Below are 23,274 nucleotides of genomic sequence, written 5' to 3'. Positions count from 1 at the left end.
GAGAGAGTGACGACAGTGACAGCAGGGAGAGAGAGAGTGACGACAGTGACAGCCGGCAACAGAATTATTGGGGCCTGGTACACTAACATCTCTGGGGCCCCCTCAACTCTCCATGACCCCCCCTCCCACACACACACACACACACACACACTTTTATAGCGTGGCTTTACAAATACAATAAATATATACATATATATACTGTACGGTACACACAGTAAAGGTACACAGACATGCATACAGTACGTATATTCATACATATATGTACACATACATATACAAATATTTACACACACAAATTACTGTATGTGTGTGTATATATATATATATATATATACACACACACACACACACACACACACACATACATACATACATACATACATACATACATACATACATACATACAGGGCCAGCGCAGCATCATGCTGGCAACGCTTCACGGACCGCTAGGATCAGACCAAGTTACGTGGTGACTATCAGGGAATGGGTCACAGCTAGGGTCATGTTCACCCCACTACTGCCACCTTCCCCAGCTCTTTAGTAGTCACCGGAGGCTTTCAGAGGACAAACCACCTCCCTTCACACATTCGCTCCCCTCAGAGGGACTGTCCAAGCTGCCCACTGCCTGCCCTTTTAGCAGGTTTAATTGCTTAGTCTGAGGAAAGATCTTCACTAGCCCCTGGCTTTCCTCTCACATTTACTGTGAGTCCGAATCCACCTCCCGGCCTATCTAACATAAGGGAGCCGCACCACAGACCCACCTCTGTCCAATTGTGGGCACCACATAGAGGCCGCAGTCTGGCACATAGTTCCGCCTCCATCAGTCCCGGACACTCAGACTCAGAGTCTCTGAGTCACAGCTTTACACAGCAGCCATCGGCGGGACTCCAGTAACGCAGTCCATCTCCTTCAGTGGCACCTCAAAACTCTCTCAAATGGTGTGCGGCAGCATCACCCTTTTATCTACTCTCCTCTGGGTCCTGTGCTTTACGCCAGCCGCGTAGTCATGTGCAGCGCGTGCAGGGGGTGAGTGCTCCTGCACAACTTGCGATCGTTATGAGGAGTACTATCCTACGAATGATGGCAGCACACAGTGATCACTGCCCCCCCCCCCCCCTGAATGTCGGGACCCGGCACAGGTGTCCCCTTTGACCCCCTTGTCGCCGGGCCCCGCTGGCTCCGGGGCTGCCGCTACTGCAGTGGCAGCTCTACAGTAGCTGGTCCCCAGCCCCGCCTCCGCTTCACCATGCCGCGTGATTGGACCAGCGGATCCAGCCCCCCCACCCGCCCCCCTGTTTTAACCTGTCCCTATTGTACACGGGAGGCACTGCTATCAGTGCCTCCCAAACTACTTGGAATTACTGAAATGGTTAGGATAATATAAAGAAATGACTTATGACACAGAATATGTGTCACAAGTATTTTCTTTATATTATTTTAATCATTAAAGACAGGAGAGGCATTGCCTCCCCTGACTGCACGTCCCTGGTGCCCACATGAGGCCCGTCGGCATTTTTCTGATCACAGTGGCTGCATGTGATGTCACGCAGCTGCCCCGATCATGCCAACACCAACCCCCCATTTTGAAGCCGCGCACCTGCAACATTTAGTCTCCGCCTAGGAAATGGAGTGTTGCCACCCCCTCTGCAAATGCCACTGCCTTATTGACAGGCATAGGCGATCGCATTTTCTGTGGACGCCCGCAGTAAATGCGGGTGCATGCGCATGACGAGCCCTGCAGAAGCGCCCACATCCTTTTAGTAATTTTTGCGAATAGCGATCCAACCTGAATAATGCCCCAAGTTCACAAAAACCCTTTGCAGACCCAGCAACGTGTAGCTCACGCTGTATGTGTTCCTGGTGGACTGTGGCTTGATGATGTCACTTAGCCAGCCGGCATACAGGCCGTGGAGTTGCAGATTGTGTGAGCTGTATATTCTGATAACCTCCACACTAGTCACAAACGCATTTCGTGCATCTAGTGCACTTCATCAAGGATGCCGGGAAACTGATCTGGTCCATGCCTGAAGCCCTCATCCTTGGCAGAAGCTTACCATCTCTGGCTTTTTAGAGCTCATATACCTTTTTATCATACTTACCTCTAGTGAATTGCTATTAACAAATTAGTGCAGTCTTACATACGATGCAGGACCTTACTACACTGCGCAGTACGGGTCTGGTGCATGCGCAAAGTGCCAAACATCGGTGCATTGCGTGTGCTACCACAGTTGCTTTGAGACCTGATTATGTCCCCTAGCCATAAACCTTACCTTAATCCTAAACCTAACCATAACCATGAACCTAAACCTAACCATAAACCTTACCTTAATCCTAAACCTAACCATAACCATGAACCTAAACCTAACCATAAACCTTACCTTAATCCTAAACCTAACCCTAAACCTAACCATAACCCTAAACCTAACCATAAACTTTACCTTAATCCTAACCCTAAACCAAACCATAATCCTTACCTTAATCCTAAACCTAACCCTAACCCTAAACCTAACCATAACCCTAAACCTAACCATAAACCTTACCTTAATCCTAAACCTAACCATGAACTTTACCTTAATCCTAAACCTAACCCTAAACCTAACCAAAACCCTAAACCTAACCATAAACCTTACCTTAATCCTAAACCTAACCATAAACCTTACCTTAATCCTAAACCTAACCATGAACCTAAACCTAACCATAAACTTTACCTTAATCCTAAACCTAACTCTAACCATAAACCTAAACCTAACCCTAAACCTAACCATAAACCTTACCTTAATCCTAAACCTAACCCTAACCATAAACCTAACCCTAACCATAAACCTAACCCTAACCCTAAATCTAACCATAAACCTTACCTTAATCCTAAACCCAACCCTAACCATACACCTAACCATAACCCTAAACCTAACCATAAACCTTACCTTAATCCTAAACCTAACCCTAACCATAAACCTAACCATAACTCTAAACCTAACCATAAACCTTACCTTAATCCTAAACCTAACCCTAACCATAAACCTAACCCTAACCATAAACCTAACCATACATCTAAACCTAACAATAAACCTTACCTTAACCCTAAACCTAACCATAAACCTAACCTTAACCATAACCCTAAACCTAGCCATAAACCTTACCTTAATCCTAAACCCAACCCTAACCATAAACCTAACCCTAACAATAAACCTAACCATACACCTAAACCTAACCATGACCCTAATCCTAAACCTTGCACTAAAATGTTATATCAACACTTTGACTGACTGATGCTGATTATTTGCTATGGGTAACTCCTCCACTTGCCCACACCTCCACTCTTTTCTCTGCTTGATGCATCATTAGTTACTTATCTTTTGTTACAGAAGCCTCCCAGGAAAATAAGCGCGGAACAGCATTTGTCTCAGGGGCGGCCGAACTCAAGTGCAATTTCAACAATTCAAAGAATATCTCTTGGAAAGATTTAACTTTATACTGGCAAATAGGTACTGTGAAGATGGTAAACACCATAAGATTTGGCAAGGAGGAAAGGAAGTGGAATTCTAAAAACTACACAATGGTTTTCCAGCCTAACGGCGACCTGACCTTGTACAATATAACTTTACAAGACATGGCAATATATACCTGCCTTGTAATCAGTGATTCAGACAAAGTACACGAATCTACGTTCCAGCTGGATGTCATTGGTACGTGATCTTTTCAACATGTTACATAAACCGTTGCACAACACAGAAACATCATCAGAACAGGAGTCAATCTTTAATATGGCAGTCTAGCCCTACACAAGTCACTGACGTTTTAGTGCAACTTCATTCTTATAATAAGTAAGGCCCAGATTTATCAAGCCTTGGACAGTGATAATTAGCACGGTGATAAAAGTACCAACCAATCAGCTCCTAATTTCCTTTTTTTTCAAACACAGCCTGTAACATGACAGCTAGGAGCTGATTGGTTGGTACGTTATCACCGTGCAATTTATCACTTTCCAAGGCTTGATAAATCTGGGCCTAAGTTTAAAATGCTGTATCATAGGATTATTCTCTCTTGACTGTAAATTATACAGAGGATTTCTGTGACCATGTACTAGGCTAACTACATTAGAGGTTATCCGGATGGTAGGTCGACAGTCAATAGGTCTACCACTATCGATCGACATGGGAAAAAGGTCGACACATGTAAGGTCGGCATGGCTTTTTTAAAAATGTTTTTGTATTTTTACCTTTTTTATACTTTATCCTCCTCGTGGCCTACGATTGGGAGGGGACGCGGTGCACAAACTGGGGTTCCTGTTCATGTTAAGAACAAAACAACACCAAAAAATGGCCAAAAATTTTCATTTTCATGTGTCAACCTGTCCCCGTGTCAACCACTTCACTGTGTCGACATTTTCCCCATGTCAAACATGTCCATGTCGACCAATAGTGGTCCACCTATTGACTATCGAGCTAATCCAGATCAACCCATTGATCCATAGGGTTGGGTATGTGTGACCGGAAGTCAAGAGACCATCGGTCAGCACACCTCTGCCGGGATCCCGACAGCAGAATGCCGGCGGGCGGGGGGAGGGGAGCATAAGAAGCCCCTTGCGGGCTCACTGGGGACCAGTGGTTGCCACAGGTTTTATTCCCACTCTATGGGAGTATTGGACACCCACGAGTGGGAATAGTCCCTGATGATCGGCATGCCGACCGTTGGGATTTTCAGGGGGCGGGATGTGGGGGGAGGTGTTGTGACCGCCGGCCACATAACTACATCCCAATCCATAACCTTTGCAGGGGCAGGAAGACAAAAATAATCTCTTCCTGGGGCACTATTTATTTTTATATAGTCAATGAAATAACAAAAATTTAACTTTTAATAGAAAACCTCAAAAATATACTTTATAGGTATACCGCATGAGAAACAATAACGTAATTAATATTTTAAAAAAAAGTATTAAATAAAGATTGATAATGATCCATATATAGGAATGGCCTACATATAACAAATAGTAGAGATGTGCACAGACCTCTATGTTTATGTTTTGGTTCTAAATCATCATCGTATTTTGGTTAAAACCATCCTCAAGCGTTTTGGTGCGGATTCGTTTTTTTGTCCTGTTAAAAATTGTTTAATAAAATGTATAACAACTGCTAAAAGTGTGTAATTTTTGCAGTCCAAAACTCGAAATTTGTATTTAAAATCCAAATTCCGAATGGCGGGAAGATCCGGACCGGGACTCGGTTCAGATTGGATCGCCTCGAGAGATCCAGACCGGGTTTTGGTTTGGTGTGGATACACAACATTCGGGTGGATTCTGATTTTGGAGAACCGAACCGCAAATCTCTAACAAATAAGGCGAAAATCTTGTATCCCTTGCGTCACAAATTGTAAATCACTCACAGGGTATGTCGTGCCCCAGGAGCTGACAGTCCCTATTCCAGTAAATTGCTCCTAATAGTCACGTGCAGAGTTCAGGACTCAAAAGTGACTTCAAATATCTGTAATCATTTATGTGATGGGACATTATTTTGTATAATGCAATTGTCCTAAATAAATACTGAAGTGATTTTAAGAAGTGACATCGGAAATTACTGTTCATACAGATATAATATGCAGAGGGTTTTCTTACATATAAACATTAGCTGGAACACTGTATTGCAGGAAAAAATGGTAAATCTATGCCATTCCAGTGTGACGTCAGCTTGATAAGAGCTGTGCCCGCATTTACAGCCTGTCACAGAGATAGGCGCAGTTCATACAGCATGTTCGTATGCAGGACTGTTTCTAGACAATATGGCTCCCAGTGGGGACATTAAAAAAGGTGCCTCCCACAGATATGTTAGGTGTACCCAGCTTTAGTGTGTAGCAATCATTTTATTACCTTCTATCGTGTAATTTTGCTACTATGATACTATATCCCCCAATTGTTTATTAACACCACGTTGCCTTTGGTTACAGCTAACTTCACTAAACCAGAAATTGAAAACAGTTCCATATCAACGACGATAACGTTAAATCAGGGAGATACTGTAGACCTGCGCTGCTCATCAGGAAATGGTTTTCCAGAGCCTCAGAAAATGTTCTGGAAAGTTTCTGATGAAAATAGAACAACCCCATATTACCCAGAACATAAAATTATTAATATAAGCTCAGCGTTCAACATCTCTAGCTCCCTGTCCTGGAAGGTGGAGCACAGCATCAACATCACCTGTGTCTTGGTGGCTCATGGTGGGGAATCATCTTCCACAGCACTGGAAATAGGTGGGTGCTAAATGATTTATTTTCTGTATTACCTGTATTGCTTGCTGTCTGCTTTTTACTTTCACTGTACACAACATTATATGTGCATTATATATATATATATATATATATGTATTGGATCTGTTACATGTAATTCCTGAGATTCGGGATTTGTCAGGCAAGGGGGCTGATTTATCAATGACTTTTATCATCCACAAGTTTTAAAACTTGTTGCGTATGATAAATGCTTCAGCCAATCACTCCTAACTGTTATGTCTTTGAAAAATGACAGTTGGGAGCTGATTTGCTGGAGCACCATTTAATATACGCAACAAGTTTTAAAACTTGTGGATGATAAAAGTTGTTGATAAATCCAAGGTTTTTATAAATAGGTGTGTCTCCTAGGTACCACAATCTTTACTGAACGTGATAATATTGAATTCATTTTAACATTGGCCCTCATTCCGAGTTGTTCGCTCTGTATTTTTTTCTCGCAACGGAGCTTTAGTCGCTAATGCGCATGCGCAATGTCCGCAGTGCGACTGCGCCAAGTAAATTTGCTATGCAGTTAGGTATTTTACTCACGGCATTACAAGGTTTTTTCTTCGTTCTGGGGATCGTAATGTGATTGACAGGAAGTGGGTGTTTCTGGGCGGAAACTGGCCGTTTTATGGGTGCGTGCGAAAAAACGCTACAGTTTCTGGGAAAAACGCGGGAGTGGCCGGAGAAACAGAGGAGTGTCTGGGTGTACGCTGGGTGTGTTTGTGACGTCAAACCAGGAACGATAAGCACTGAACTGATCGCAGATGCCAAGTAAGTCTGGAGCTACTCAGAAACTGCTAAGAGGTGTGTAATCGCAATTTTGATAATCTTTCGTTCACAATTTTGATAAGCTAAGATTCACTCCCAGTAGGCTGCGGCTTAGCGTGTGCAAAGCTGCTAAAATCAGCTTGCGAGCGAACAACTCGGAATGAGGGCCATTATGTACAATAATAATATTAATAATAATAATATACTGTAGGAAGACATTAAATTATGTTTTGTTATTGGTAGGTCACTTATAGTGAAACGTGTATTCAACATGTGGCCCTCCAGCTGTTGTGGAACTACACATCCCAGCATGCCTGTCAAAGTTTTGCTATTAGAGCATGCTAAAACTGTGGCACAGCATGCTGGTATGTGTAGTACCAAAGCAGCTGGAGGGCTGAATTCTGAATACCCCTGTAGTAAATTATTTCTCAAGATAATGGCAGTAACTAAATCTTGGTATATTCTGTGTGACTTGCAAGCCTTGGAATTCTCAGGTGTGTTTTGCCCACCTGGCAGTTGTAGAGGTAACAAGTTCTTCTATTCTATGGAAACTGTTGTAATAGAGAAAGGTTCCACTGCATGTGAAATGATATTGGGCCCTCATTCCGAGTTGTTCGCTCGTTAGTTTTCTTCGCAACGGAGCGATTAGTCGCAAACTGCGCATGCGCAATGTTCGTAGTGCGTCTGCCCCAAGTAAATTTGCAAAAAAGTTTGGTATTTTACTCACGGCATAACAAGGATTTTTCATCGTTCTGGTGATCGTAGTGTGATTGACAGGAAGTGGGTGTTTGTGGCCGGAAACTGGCCGTTTTATGGGTGTGTGCGGAAAAACGCTGCCGTTTCTGGGAAAAACGCGGGAGTGGCTGGAGAAACGGGGGAGTGTCTGGGCGAACGCTGGGTGTGTTTGTGACGTCAAACCAGGAACTAAACTGACTGAACTGATCGCAGTGTAGGAGTAAGTCTTGAGCTACTCAGAAACTGCTAAGAAATTTATTTTCGCAATTCTGCTAAGCTAAGATTCACTCCCAGTGGGCGGCGGCTTAGTGTGTGCACTGCTGCTAAAAGCAGCTAGCGAGCGAACAACACGGAATGAGGGCCATTGTCCTACAAGTAGTGATACAGTGAGTGCTTGTAGCACCTTTACCTGATGCAGATAGACGAGGAGGGGTCTATGGAGGGTCCTAAATACAAAGCTGAGGGAGAGGTTTGGGAGTTAAAAAAAATCGACATAATGAAATAATGAAACACATAAGTGCACTTCTGTAATATTTTATATGGTGGTTACAGAGGTGCGTAAGAAACCACGAGAAACAGGTCACAATTACGCCATCATCTCAAGTGCAATCGCAACGATAATCATCCTCACCATGGCCGGTATCATCTTATTCATATGTCTAAAAAACAAGCACGGGATCTGCAATAGAGGTAAGTGTTCCCAGAGTGTGAGTATATAACTTGTGGTGATAATGCTCTGGGGGCGGATGGGAGGATGCTACTGTAGCAGTGGTGCAATAAACACCACTGTATACTGTACCTGCTGCTGCCGCTTTTACCTGTTTACCGATGTAAACTGCTTGTCAATTATCAGCCACATCAACCACTGTAAAAGTACCCACCTATCTCTGCTTGGGATGCAATCAGTGGTGAAAGTAGAAAAAATGTCTTATAGGTACTGTGTGCGCGCGCCGAAGGCACACACACCAAAAAATGGGTGTGGCCAAATTCCACATGGTGCATGTCCAATGAAAATCGGGCGTGCTACACATATGGGGGGAGGGGCAGATACACATATGACCCCAATAGTGCCAGATATACATTGCCCCACAGTGCCAGATATACATTGCCTCACAGTGCCAGATACACATTGCCCCACATTGCCAGATACACATTGCTCCACATTGCCAGATACACATTGCCCCACATTGCCAGATACACATTACCCCACATTGCCAGATATACATTGCCAGATACACATTGCCAGATACACATTGCCCCACATTGCCAGATACACATTACCCCACATTGCCAGATATACATTGCCCCAGTGCCAGATATACATTGCCCCACAGTGCCAGATATACATTGCCCCACAGTGCCAGATATACATTGCCAGATACACATTGCCTCACAGTGCCAGATATACATTGCCCCACAGTGCCAGATATACATTGCCCCACAGTGCCAGATACACATTGCCCCACATTGCCAGATACACATTGCCTTACATTGCCAGATACATATTGCCCCACAGTGCCAGATATACATTGCCTCACTGTGCTAGATACACATTGGTACTGTGTGCGCGCGCCGAAGGCACACACACCAAAAAATGGGTGTGGCCAAATTCCACATGGTGCATGGCCAATGAAAATGGGGGCGTGGTCAATGAAAATCGGGCGTGCTACACATATGGGGGGAGGGGCAGATATACATATGACCCCAATAGTGCCAGATATACATTGCCCCACAGTGCCAGATATACATTGCCCCACAGTGCCAGATATACATTGCCCCACAGTGCCAGATATACATTGCTCCACATTGCCAGATACACATTGCCCCACATTGCCAGATACACATTACCCCACATTGCCAGATATACATTGCCAGATACACATTGCCAGATACACATTGCCAGATACACATTACCCCACATTGCCAGATATACATTGCCCCACAGTGCCAGATATACATTGCCCCACAGTGCCAGATATACATTGCCCCACAGTGCCAGATATACATTGCCCCACAGTGCCAGATATACATTGCCAGATACACATTGCCAGATACACATTGCCCCACATTGCCAGATATACATTGCTCCCACAGTGCCAGATATACATAGCCCCACAATGCCAGATATACATTGCCCCACAGTGCCAGATATACATTGCCCCACAGTGCCAGATATACATTGCCCCACAGTGCCAGATATACATTGCCCCACAGTGCCAGATATACATTGCCCCACAGTGCCAGATATACATTGCCCCACAGTGCCAGATATACATTGCCAGATACACATTGCCAGATATACATTGCTCCCACAGTGCCAGATATACATTGCCCCACAATGCCAGATATACATTGCCCCACAGTGCCAGATATACATTGCCCCACAGTGCCAGATATACATTGCCAGATACACATTGCCTCACAGTGCCAGATATACATTGCCCCACAGTGCCAGATATACATTGCCCCACAGTGCCAGATACACATTGCCCCACATTGCCAGATACACATTGCCTTACATTGCCAGATACATATTGCCCCACAGTGCCAGATATACATTGCCTCACTGTGCTAGATACACATTGGTACTGTGTGCGCGCGCCGAAGGCACACACACCAAAAATGGGTGTGGCCAAATTCCACATGGTGCATGGCCAATGAAAATGGGGGCGTGGTCAATGAAAATCGGGCGTGCTACACATATGGGGGGAGGGGCAGATACACGTATGACCCCAATAGTGCCAGATATACATTGCCCCACAGTGCCAGATATACATTGCCCCACAGTGCCAGATATACATTGCCTCACATTGCCAGATATACATTGCCCCACATTGCCAGATATACATTGCCCCACATTGCCAGATACACATTGCTCCACATTGCCAGATACACATTGCCCCACATTGCCAGATACACATTACCCCACATTGCCAGATATACATTGCCAGATACACATTGCCAGATACACATTGCCCCACATTGCCAGATACACATTACCAGATATACATTGCCCCACAGTGCCAGATATACATTGCCCCACAGTGCCAGATATACATTGCCAGATACACATTGCCCCACATTGCCAGATATACATTGCTCCCACAGTGCCAGATATACATTGCCCCACAATGCCAGATATACATTGCCCCACAGTGCCAGATATACATTGCCCCACAGTGCCAGATATACATTGCCAGATACACATTACCTCACAGTGCCAGATATACATTGCCCCACAGTGCCAGATATACATTGCCCCACAGTGCCAGATATACATTGCCCCACAGTGCCAGATACACATTGCCCCACATTGCCAGATACACATTGCCTTACATTGTCAGATACATATTGCCCCACAGTGCCAGATATACATTGCCTCACTGTGCTAGATACACATTGCCTCACTGTGCCAGATACACATTGCCCCACAGTGTCAGATACATATTGCCCCACAGTGCCAGATATACATTGCCCCACAGTGTCAGATAAACAAATGCCACCAGAGTGCCAGATATACATTGCCCCACAGTGTCAGATACACAAATGTCGCCACTGTGTCAGATATACATTGCCTCACAGTGCCAGATACACATTGCCCCACAGTGTCAGATACACAAATGTCGCCACTGTGTCAGATATACATTGCCTCACAGTGCCAGATACACATTGCCCCACAGTGCCAGATACACATTGCCCCACAGTGTCACATACACATTGCCCCACAGTGTCAGATACACAAATGTCGCCACTGTGTCAGATATACATTGCCTCACAGTGCCAGACACACATTGCCCCACAGTGCCAGATATACATTGCCTCACAGTGCCAGACACACATTGCCCCACAGTGCCAGATACACATTGCCCCACAGTGTCAGATACACAAATGTCGCCACTGTGTCAGATATACATTGCCTCACAGTGCCAGATACACATTGCCCCACAGTGCCAGATACACATTGCCCCACAGTGTCACATACACATTGCCCCACAGTGTCAGATACACAAATGTCGCCACAGTGCCAGATATACATTGCCTCACAGTGCCAGACACACATTGCCCCACAGTGTCAGATACACATTGCCGTACAGTGTCAGATACACAAATGTCGCCACTGTGTCAGATATACATTGCCTCACAGTGCCAGATACACATTGCCCCACAGTGTCAGATACACAAATGTCCCCACAGTGCCAGATACACATTGCCCCACAGTGTCAGATACACAAATGTCCCCAGAGTGCCAGATACACATTGCCCCACAGTGTCAGATACACTAATGTCCCCACAGTGCCAGATACACATTGCCCCACAGTGTCAGATACAGAAATGTCCCCACAGTGCCAGATACACATTGCCCCACAGTGTCAGATACAGAAATGTCCCCACTGTGTCAGATATACATTGCCCCCCCAGTGCCAGATACAGAAATGCCCCCCCCAGTGCCTGATACAGAATTGTCCCCAGTGCCATATACACATGTTCCCCCAGTGCCAGATATGCCCCCAGTGCCATATACATGCCCCCCAGTGCCAGATATGCCCCCAGTGCCATATACATGCCCCCAGTGCCAGATATGCCCCCAGTGCCAGCTACACATGTCCCCCAAGTGCCAGATACACATGTCCCCCTTCCCCTGCTGCTGGTGTCTTGGTCCTGTGTGTGTGTGTGTGTGTGGAGGAGAGTGCAGCCTGTGCCTCTCCTGCACCTCAGTAGGTGCAGGTGTCACTCTTCCTTCAATTCAGCGCCATCCGTGAGCCAATCAAAGCTTGCAGTCCTGATTGGCTCACGGCCAGCCATGAATTGAAGGAAGACACTGAGGGGCAGGAGAGGGAATGCTGCGCTCTCCTCCCCTCATGCAGCGACGGCGGTGAGCAGCTTGAGGGAGGGAGAGGAGCGGTAGTGAGTAAATTCTTAGGTGTATGCCGTACCCACCCATACCCGCCCACTTGCACCGCTGGATGCAATCAAGTTGCCGGCTGGCTGTCGGGATTCCGGCAGTCAGGATGGGATACGGTCATTAAGTCCACCACACTTAGGTCGACAGTCATTAGGTCGACCACTATTGGTTAACATGCATTAGGTCGACATGTACTAGGTCGACATGGAAAAAGGTCGACATGCATTTTTCGCTTTTTCTTTTTTTCTCTTAATTTTTTGAACTTTTTCATACTTTACGATCCACATGGACTACGATTGGGAATAGTACCTGTGCTGAGCGCAGTGGTAGTGGAGTGAGTCACCTTGACCGGACATATGAGGGGACACGGTGCGCTAACTGGGGTTCTCCGTCACTTTACGAAGAAAACGACACCAAAAAATACACCAAAAAAACTTGTGTCGACCAATAATGGTCGACCTAATGACTGTCGACCTAAGTGTGCTCAACCTAATGACCCATACCCGTCAGGATACCGAGGCCGGAATCCCGACAGATGACGGTTCCGCCAGCCGGGAAACTCGGTGAACAGGGGCAATTCCCACTTTTCCAGGGAATAGAACCTGTAGCTGACGCAGTGTGCCCGCAAGGGGACTCCTACCGCTCACCCCGCTGCCGGCATCCTGGCAGGAGGGATCTCGCTGTCGGGGTCTTGACAGCCGGCAAATAGTACGTATTCCCTCTGCTTTACCTTGTTACAGAACTTACACTGATTTCTGGAAAAGTTGTAAAGAGTTCAGTTCCGTCAGATCTCGATGAAATCTGATTTTCCGGAGTTCACGGTAAAGGACGGGATTGAGCAGATGGCTTGTGATGGATGGCAATCCTAACTTTGGGGCAGTTGTATTAACCTGGAGAAGGCATAAGGAAGTGATAAACCAGTGATAAGTGCAAGGTGATAAAGGCTGCAGCCAATCAGATCCTGTTAATTTACATATTGGAGCTGATTGGCTGGTGCTTTTATCACATATCACTGGTTTATCACTTCCTTATGCCTTCTCCAGGTTAATACATCTGTCCCACAGTGGGAATACTTCATTTCATTTTACAGTATGTCTAATTTTAGTTTGGGTAAGTCGGCAGAAAAACTGAGGTTATAGAAGTGTTCCAGATCTGCGTGGTTTGTGAGGGACCGAGAGAAGGATGCACTTGCGGAGATGTTTGAGATAGATAAGGGGAACATGGGTTTAAAGTGCTAAAGTAATTGACACTTTAAACCTAATGACTACAGTATATGCAAAGCAATCACAGGCCATTTATTTGGGGCCATTACTCTTATAATGCAATAAACATGCAAGACGTGTATGATTACTTAAGGTAATAGCTTTACCAGCCTTATAATACTTTAAAGAACTATTTTAAAGAACTTAGTTTACTGAATAGACTTAGTAGAAATTAATTCTGTTCATTTTGCCAACCAACTACGATGACTCCACACTGGTTGTGGAGTGCCTTAATGAGCAGACTCCATGTTGTTACACCTCCAGGAAAGCTTCATTCCCTGTACCAAGATGGCTACCAAGGCATGTGTAGAGCCATCTTGGGACTGGGTTAGAGTGCTATGGTGGGAGACAGTAGTCTTCCACTTCCACTTATCTCCCATGAGACCTGCGATTACCTGCTTATTTCCATGCTGCTCCAGTAGCCTGCACCACTACCCAGTTCCTACATATGCTCACCGGATGGTGTACTGTGTGACAACCCGCTCCACTACATCGACCGGTGTGTATAACAGTGAGTACAGCTGTACCTGCAATGTCTTCAATAAACCCACTCCACTTGTTAATAGAGATGTGCGCCAGGCCAAATCTTGGGTTTTGGGTTTAGATCTGTATCTCCTTCATGTTTTGGATTTGCCAAAACCGCTCTTGTGGATTTTGGATTTGGTTTTGGATCGGGTTTTTTTTTTTTCATATCATAAAAACAGCTAAAATTACTGAATTTTGGCCTGTTTTTATTCCTACAAAATTGTTAACCTCAATAACATTCATTTTCAGTCATTTACAGTCAATTTTGATCACCTCACAATATTGTTTTAATCCAGCGTCGGATCTTGCAGGTTTTGGATTCCATATAAGGGAGCCGCACCCGGGACTTGGCACAATTTCACTCCCTTTTTGCCATGATGTCTGCAAGTGGAAATATGTTTAATTAATACAAAAATTAGTTGTGTATATTGGTCAAAAACATTAATATTTATTTACTTTGTACGTACCTTGCGGAAAGCTGGCTGAGGCACCTTGAGGCACTCCACCCGTTGTTGCCAAACTACTACATCAGGTGGATCCATCTCCAGGTCAAAAATAACTTTCAGGAACGGATCCTACATTGAGGCTGAAAATAATCAGTACAGCATCTAAAAATATATATTGTACAATATATATTTTTCATTGTTTGTACTGTGGTCAAAATTGCCTGGAAATGCCTGGAAATTAATGTTAATGGGGTTAATAATACTCTAGGAACAAAAAAAAGCCAAATCATGTGATTTTAGCATTTTTTTGTTAAAAAAAAAAGAAATGAAAAAGAAACCAAAATCAGTAAAAATGGTCTGACACATATCTTTATCAATAACTGGATCAGGGGCCCAAGAGTGGTAAAGTATGTATGAAGTGGAAGGAAGGATTGATTAGTAATTTCATTTGTGTTTTGGTTTTGGATCTGGATGATTTAAAAAAAACAAAACGGCTAAAATAACAGAATTTGGGGGTAATTTTTATCCTACAGTATTATTAACCTTAATAACATTAATTTCCACTCATTTCCAGTCTATTCTCACACCTCACAATATTGTTTTTAGGCCAAAAGGTTGCTCCGAGGTGGATGTGACTAAGCTAAGTGACATAAGTGTGCGGCACAAATACCTGGCCCATCTAGGAGTGGCACTGCAGTTGCAGACAGGATGGCACTTAAAAAAAACTAGGCCCCAAACAGCACATGATGCAATGATGTAAAAAAGGTGCAATGAGGTTGCTGTACAAGTGTGCGGCACAAACACCTGGCCCATCTTGTTTGGAACTGCAGTCCAACTGCACTAATGGCGGATACCGGATGCTCGTCTAACATCAGCATAGTTGTTATGGCCTCAGTAATCCACTTTGCAACAGGGTATATATATATACGGCAGTATCACTGGAATTATATGGCAGTACCACTGGACATATACGTCAGGATCACTGGAATTATACGGCAGGATCACTGGATTTATACGCCAGTACCACTGGACATATACGGCAGTATCACTGGACTGGATTTATAGGCCAGTAACACTGTAATTGTACGGCAGGATCACTGGAATTATACGCCAGTACCACTGGAATTATATGGCAGTATCACTGTAATTATACGGCAGGATCACTGTAATTATACGGCAGGATCACTGGACTTATACGCCAGTACCACTGTAATTATATGGCAGGATCACTGGAATTATACGGCAGGATCACTGGACTTATACGCCAGTACCACTGTAATTATATGGCAGGATCACTGGAATTATACGGCAGGATCACTGGACTTATACGCCAGTACCACTGTAATTATATGGCAGGATCACTGGAATTATACGGCAGGATCACTGGATTATACGCCAGTACCACTGGAGTTATACGTCAGTGTCATTGGAATTATACGGCAGGATGAATGGACATATACGGCAGTATCACTGGACATATACGACAGTATCACTGGACTGTATTTATACGCCAGTACCACTGGAATTATACGGCAGGATCACTGGAATTATACGGCAGGATCACTGGATTTATACGCCAGTGCCACTGGAATTATACAGCAGGATCACTGGAATTATACGGCAGTACCGCAGGACATATACGGCAGTATCAATGGACATATACGGCAGTATCACTGGACATATACAGCAGTATCACTAGACTGGACTTATACACCAGTACCACTGGAATTATACGGCAGGATCACTGGAATTATACGGCAAGATCACTGGATTTATACGGCAGTACAGTTGGACATATACGCCAGTATCAATGGACATATATGGCAGCATCACTGGACATATACGGCAGTACCACTAGACATATACAGCAGCACAGGGACACCACCACTGGACTGATGCAGGACAACACAGCACCACTGCAATCGATTAGATTTATACAGCAGCACTGGACATATGGCAGCAGAGGACACCACCACTGTGACTGATGCAGCACAACACACCACTGTGACTGGACTGATGCAGCACAATACAGCACCACTGGACTGATACAGGACAACACAGCATCACTGGACTGGACTTATACAGCAGCACTGGACATATGGCAGCAGAGGACACAACCACTGTGACTGGACAGATGCAGCACAAGACATTAACACTGAAATGATGCAGGACTCTGAGGACGGAGACACCTCCTCTCTCTACACTCTCCAATGCCAGAGTGAAAATGGTGGCGACGCACGGCTCCTTATGGAATCCAAACCCCTGACAGTGGGATTATGACATTTTGCCTCGTTCTGGTTTTCGAGTCAGGCGGGAAACCCCGAGCCTGACTTGGATTCGGCCTCGGGCAGTGAAGTCCGGTCATCTCTAGTCTAGTTGCAATGGTATTGAACTGACAATTCTAACTAGTAGCTTCATATAATTAGAATCTGCAGGCTTGCTATACAGGAGCAATTATGTCTGTCAGTAAGCTGTCTGCCATCAGCGTAACAGGTCATGGGTTCTAATCCTGGGTATGACTGGTAAGAAATGTGTGATTTAAAATAAATGAATATATATATATATATATATATATATATGTGTATGTATATATATATATATATATATACTAGGTGCTTCATCGCGCCCTACGGGCGCTCTTCACACCGTCGCAAGGGGCTACGCCCCCTTAACCCTTACATGCCTATCTGGGGTTCAATATTTGTATTATATGGAGTATTACCTGCATTCCTTTGTTAGTGGTTAAATATTGCACAATGAAAGGGCGTGCGATGGTGAAGGAGGCGCAGCCCCTTGCGACGGCGTGAACAGCACCTGCAGGGCACAATGTACAGAATGTAGCGGGTGTGTGGGGGACTGCGGATGGGGGAGGGTGTCTGTAGATGCTGCGGGTGGAGGGGTGGGCCAGGACAGGGGTGACAGGGCCAGGATAACGGTAACAGGGCCAGGACAGGGGTGACAGGGCCAGGATTGGGGTAACAGGGACAGGATAAGGGTAACAGGGCCAGGATAAGGGTGACAGGGCAAGGCCAGGGATGACAGGGCTAGGATAGGGGTAACAGGGCCAGGATAAGGGTAACAGGGCCAGGATAAGGGTGAAAGGGCCAGGATAAGGGTGAAAGGGCCAGGATACGGGTGGCAGGTCAAGGCCAGGGGTGACAGGAACATGACAGAACACAGGGCACGGGAGAGATTGGTATTAGGGACAGAACAGTGGTGACAGACAGATGTGTCTTACCGGAGTCACTGCTGCTGGCTGCTGCTGATCCACTCCAACCTGTTGGGATCTGCTGCTGGTGGAGACTTGGCATGGCTGACTCTCTCAGGCTGGAGACCTGCTTCCTCTGCCTATCCGCATCCCCCCCCCCCCACTCCTCAGTCACACCGTGGACCTCGCGCGGCTGCCGGGCACTGTGGTAAGGGGAGACTGGGAGTGACTGGTTAGCCCCCAGGAGACACTGCGGCTGGAGGGAGGAGTGGGTCGGAGCCTGCAAGCAGCGCAGACTTCTGCAGCGCTACCCGCCGACTAAAGTGTGAGAAGGAGCTGGGTGCACCTCACTGCGGGCGGCAGCTCTACAGCTAGCGGTGGGGTTGCTGGGGCTGGAGATAACAGAGGCAGTACGGAACATGCACAGTGGCAGGTGCCCCACTAAACTGCAGCTAAGAAGCGTGGAGTGTGCCAGAAAGGGACGCTCCTCCGCACCAGAGAGACCCTGCTGAGTATGCTGATGTGGGGGGTCAAGCACACAGTGAGCCGGTGAATAGACTATTTAGTGGAGACAGAGGGAGAGGGGGCATCAGGGGGTACGGATTAAGGGGGGGGTCCGGCAGCAGAGCCGGATTATGTGGGGGGCAGGGGTTACATACTGCGGGCCCCACAGTTTTAGGGGGGCCCCCGGCTGGAGTAGCTCTGTCCCAGCTCTGAAGCTCCCCCGTCCTGCCAGTAACAGCATTGTGCCATACTCTCCAACTGTACCTTTTTAATAGGTACAGGACCTTTTTTTTATGGTCTGTACCGATTTTTGGCTCTCCAGACTTCCATTGAAAGTATAGGAAAATGGGGCGTGGCCACGCCCCCTTTACCCGTGACCACGCCCCTTTTCCGGGATTGTACCAATTTTTCTGTGTAAGATGTTGGAGGGTATGTTGTGCTACAGTCAGAACAAGCTGCTGCGTGTTGGCAGGTCTGTGGTGTTGCAGGGAGGCAGCAGTCTCCCTGCTTTCTTCTACCTGTGCGGGTGTGTAGAGGGGAGCGACCACACCCTCTGGATTTACCCCTAGCTGAGGGGCCAAAATCCCATAAAAAAAACAACAACCAGGAGTTTGCATAAGGGGGCGTGGCCATGCAGGGCGCAATTAGGCCACGCCCCCAACTCCACAGCAGGCACAGCAATGAGATAGGGCCCCCCTGTCTCAAGTGCCCTGGGCCCCCCGGACTCATAATCCACCCCTGGGGGCATGCCAGCAGCTCACAGAGCACTGGGCATGACCCCTCACTGACGAAAAGGCATGACCCCTCACTGACGAAAATGAGAAGCCACGCCCCTTTCGTTGACCACACCCCCTTTTCACTGTGCGTGTGTCCCTCCTTCTGCCTGAAGAAAGCTGGGAGGTATGCACCCCTGTCTGCCTGAAGAAAGCTGGGAGGTATGCACCCCTGCCTGTGACATGCCCATACCATCTGCTTCTGCTCCTAGTCTCCTATAGATTTGCCCAGATCTGTGACTCAATTGACTAACTCCACCCAGTGTTGTGACTCCGCCCAGCGTTAGCAAATGAAGCACAAAGTCACAGATCTGGGCTATTATATAGGAGATATATATATACAGGGTGATTCAAAAGTCGCAGTACACCCTTTTGTTTCAAAAACTATCCAGAAAATGGGAAAACTGACTTAGATTCAAAATGGCGCCCATGTTTGGTAGATACCGTATTGTTTTCCCATTTCCTACACAGTTTTTGAATCAAAAGGGTGTACTGTGACGTTTAAATCAGTATATATATATATATATATATATATATATACTGCAGAAGTACCGGCTCTCCCTTAAACTGTTCCAGTATTGCGCCGGGTGCCCGTGCTATAAAAGTAATACACTGGTCCTCAATGGCATAGCACTCCAGACGGCTTGTCAGAACAAATAATACACGGCAATTTGATCAGCAACGTTTCAATGTATTGCACATTGTCCTCAGGCTTACAAATCAAACATAAAACATACTTACATATATAGAGACCTCACCAGGTGTGAAACGCCGTTGATCCGGAAACGGGACAGCAAACCCGCCCAGCGGCGTGTCCGTCAGTGATGACGTCATCCATGTGCTCCCCATCACCATGACAACCTTATACACTATGCTTAAACACCAGGTTCTGTAATGCAACTGATTCTGTAATGCATAAAGTGAAGAACATCACATAATGAGCTTGCTACTAGGACACACAGCATTCATATTATTGTAATCTGAACTTCATAGCCAACTTTTGCACGATCACAGCGTGGTATTAGTCTATCTAAAGTGACTCAAGCCTAAATGTTCATTTAGGCCTCTAGGTGACACAGTGTCCAATCGTTGGATCCACTGTGCCTCTCTCTGCAGTAGTTTTAATCCCCGATTGCCCCCTCTTAATGAAGGCACAATATGATCAATCATGCGGTAGCGGACTGTCGTAAGGGGATGACGCGCAGTACTAAAATGCCGTGCAACCGGTTGCTCACTTTTACCTGTATTGATCGCTGCCTTGATGGCCGACCTGTGGGCTGCCATACGTTCTTTGAAAGTTCTCTCTGTCTTTCCAATGTATGACAGCCCACAGGGGCAGATCAATTGGTACACCACAAAACGAGACCCACATGTTAAACGATGTTGGATTTGATATGTTTTCCCTGTGTGCGGATGTTGGAATTTATCACCTACTATTAAAAACTGGCATGTAGTGCATGTACATCTGTAGCACCCTTTCCTCATGCCGAAAAATACTGATTGTGGTATAGGGTCAAAGATGTCTGTTCTAACTAGAATATCTCGAAGGTTTCTAGTTCTTTTGTAGCAGGGCATAATCCTGGTATCTACCAATTTTAAATCAGGGTCTGTCTGTATAAGCTCCCAATGTTTTTTAACTGAGCTTTTGATGGAATTACTTGCTGAATTAAATTCCTGTACCCAGGGTATATTAGAATTTTGTGACCGGTTCTTATGTGAGTATAGTAGTTGTTGTCTATCTAAGGCAAGTGCTTTACTTCTGGCTTCCTCTAGTAACTTGGGACAGTACCCTCGTTCCAAAAATTTTTTTGCTATGATATCAATCTGCTTAGCTGCCAACACAGGGTCTGATGTAATGCGTTTGGCCCTAAGAAACTGGGAATACGGGAGCCTCCGTTTAAGGGGTAAAGGATGGCAACTTTTAAAATGTAACAGATTGTTTCTATCTGTGGGTTTTGAAAATAAGGATGTAGTAATTTTCCCTTCGCAGATAGTTAACTGTACATCAAGAAATTGAATGGTATTAGCGTCAATTGACGCCAGGAAGCCAGAAGTAAAGCACTTGCCTTAGATAGACAACAACTACTATACTCACATAAGAACCGGTCACAAAATTCTAATATACCCTGGGTACAGGAATTTAATTCAGCAAGTAATTCCATCAAAAGCTCAGTTAAAAAACATTGGGAGCTTATACAGACAGACCCTGATTTAAAATTGGTAGATACCAGGATTATGCCCTGCTACAAAAGAACTAGAAACCTTCGAGATATTCTAGTTAGAACAGACATCTTTGACCCTATACCACAATCAGTATTTTTCGGCATGAGGAAAGGGTGCTACAGATGTACATGCACTACATGCCAGTTTTTAATAGTAGGTGATAAATTCCAACATCCGCACACAGGGAAAACATATCAAATCCAACATCGTTTAACATGTGGGTCTCGTTTTGTGGTGTACCAATTGATCTGCCCCTGTGGGCTGTCATACATTGGAAAGACAGAGAGAACTTTCAAAGAACGTATGGCAGCCCACAGGTCGGCCATCAAGGCAGCGATCAATACAGGTAAAAGTGAGCAACCGGTTGCACGGCATTTTAGTACTGCGCGTCATCCCCTTACGACAGTCCGCTACCGCATGATTGATCATATTGTGCCTTCATTAAGAGGGGGCAATCGGGGATTAAAACTACTGCAGAGAGAGGCACAGTGGATCCAACGATTGGACACTGTGTCACCTAGAGGCCTAAATGAACATTTAGGCTTGAGTCACTTTAGATAGACTAATACCACGCTGTGATCGTGCAAAAGTTGGCTATGAAGTTCAGATTACAATAATATGAATGCTGTGTGTCCTAGTAGCAAGCTCATTATGTGATGTTCTTCACTTTATGCATTACAGAATCAGTTGCATTACAGAACCTGGTGTTTAAGCATAGTGTATAAGGTTGTCATGGTGATGGGGAGCACATGGATGACGTCATCACTGACGGACACGCCGCTGGGCGGGTTTGCTGTCCCGTTTCCGGATCAACGGCGTTTCACACCTGGTGAGGTCTCTATATATGTAAGTATGTTTTATGTTTGATTTGTAAGCCTGAGGACAATGTGCAATACATTGAAACGTTGCTGATCAAATTGCCGTGTATTATTTGTTCTGACAAGCCGTCTGGAGTGCTATGCCATTGAGGACCAGTATATATATATATATATATATATATATATATATATATGTTAAGTAGCCCACATCCAAATATTCCGACATATGGAATATTACGAAATACGGAAATTTTTGAGTGAGACTGAGATAGTGTTTGTCTTTGTTTTCTTATGGCTCAATGTACATAAACTTGGTTTAATACACAAAGTTACAGTATTAAAAATATTGTATTAGATGACCTTCAGGCTGTGTGTATAAGGTGTATATGAAACATAGATGCATTCTGTGCTTAGACTTGGGTCCCATCGCCATGATATCTCATTATGGTATACAATTATTCCAAAACACGATATCCAAAATCAGAGGCGTAACTAGGGTTTTCGGAGCCCAAGGCAAGATGAAGAGTGGTGCAAACACACACACACAAAAATAGGTATGTGCGCGCGCCCAAAAAATGGGCGTGGCCACGCACCAGAAGGGGTTTGGCCATTGAAAATGGGTAGTGCCAACATGACTATCACCTACCCTCTGTGTCGCCTCTCAGCACACTAGCACCTACCCTTTGTGTCGTCTCTTAGCACACCTTCATTCAATTTTTGCACAGGTCGCATGCAGAGTCCCCGTTTTACACAGTGCCAGATACACAGTGCCCGATACACAGTGCCCCATAGTGCCAGATACACAATTGCCCACAGTGCCAGATACACAATTGCCCCACAGTGCC

At 45.4% G+C, this 23,274-nt stretch overlaps 1 protein-coding gene across 1 annotated transcript in view; it reads left to right on the top strand.

The window, feature by feature from the left end:
- Positions 1-23,274, top strand: part of CD86 (CD86 molecule) — a 155,170-nt gene that overhangs the window by 82,122 nt on the left and 49,774 nt on the right. Inside the window, exons 3-5 of the mRNA XM_063953886.1 lie at positions 3,366-3,686; positions 5,941-6,243; positions 8,320-8,457. Coding sequence (XP_063809956.1) covers positions 3,366-3,686; positions 5,941-6,243; positions 8,320-8,457 — 762 coding nt within the window. The remainder of the gene's footprint in view (positions 1-3,365; positions 3,687-5,940; positions 6,244-8,319; positions 8,458-23,274) is intronic.

Source organism: Pseudophryne corroboree, chromosome 2 (genome assembly GCF_028390025.1).
Source record: "Pseudophryne corroboree isolate aPseCor3 chromosome 2, aPseCor3.hap2, whole genome shotgun sequence".
Classification (NCBI taxonomy): domain Eukaryota; kingdom Metazoa; phylum Chordata; class Amphibia; order Anura; family Myobatrachidae; genus Pseudophryne; species Pseudophryne corroboree.
This window is presented reverse-complemented; position numbering and strand designations above follow the sequence as displayed.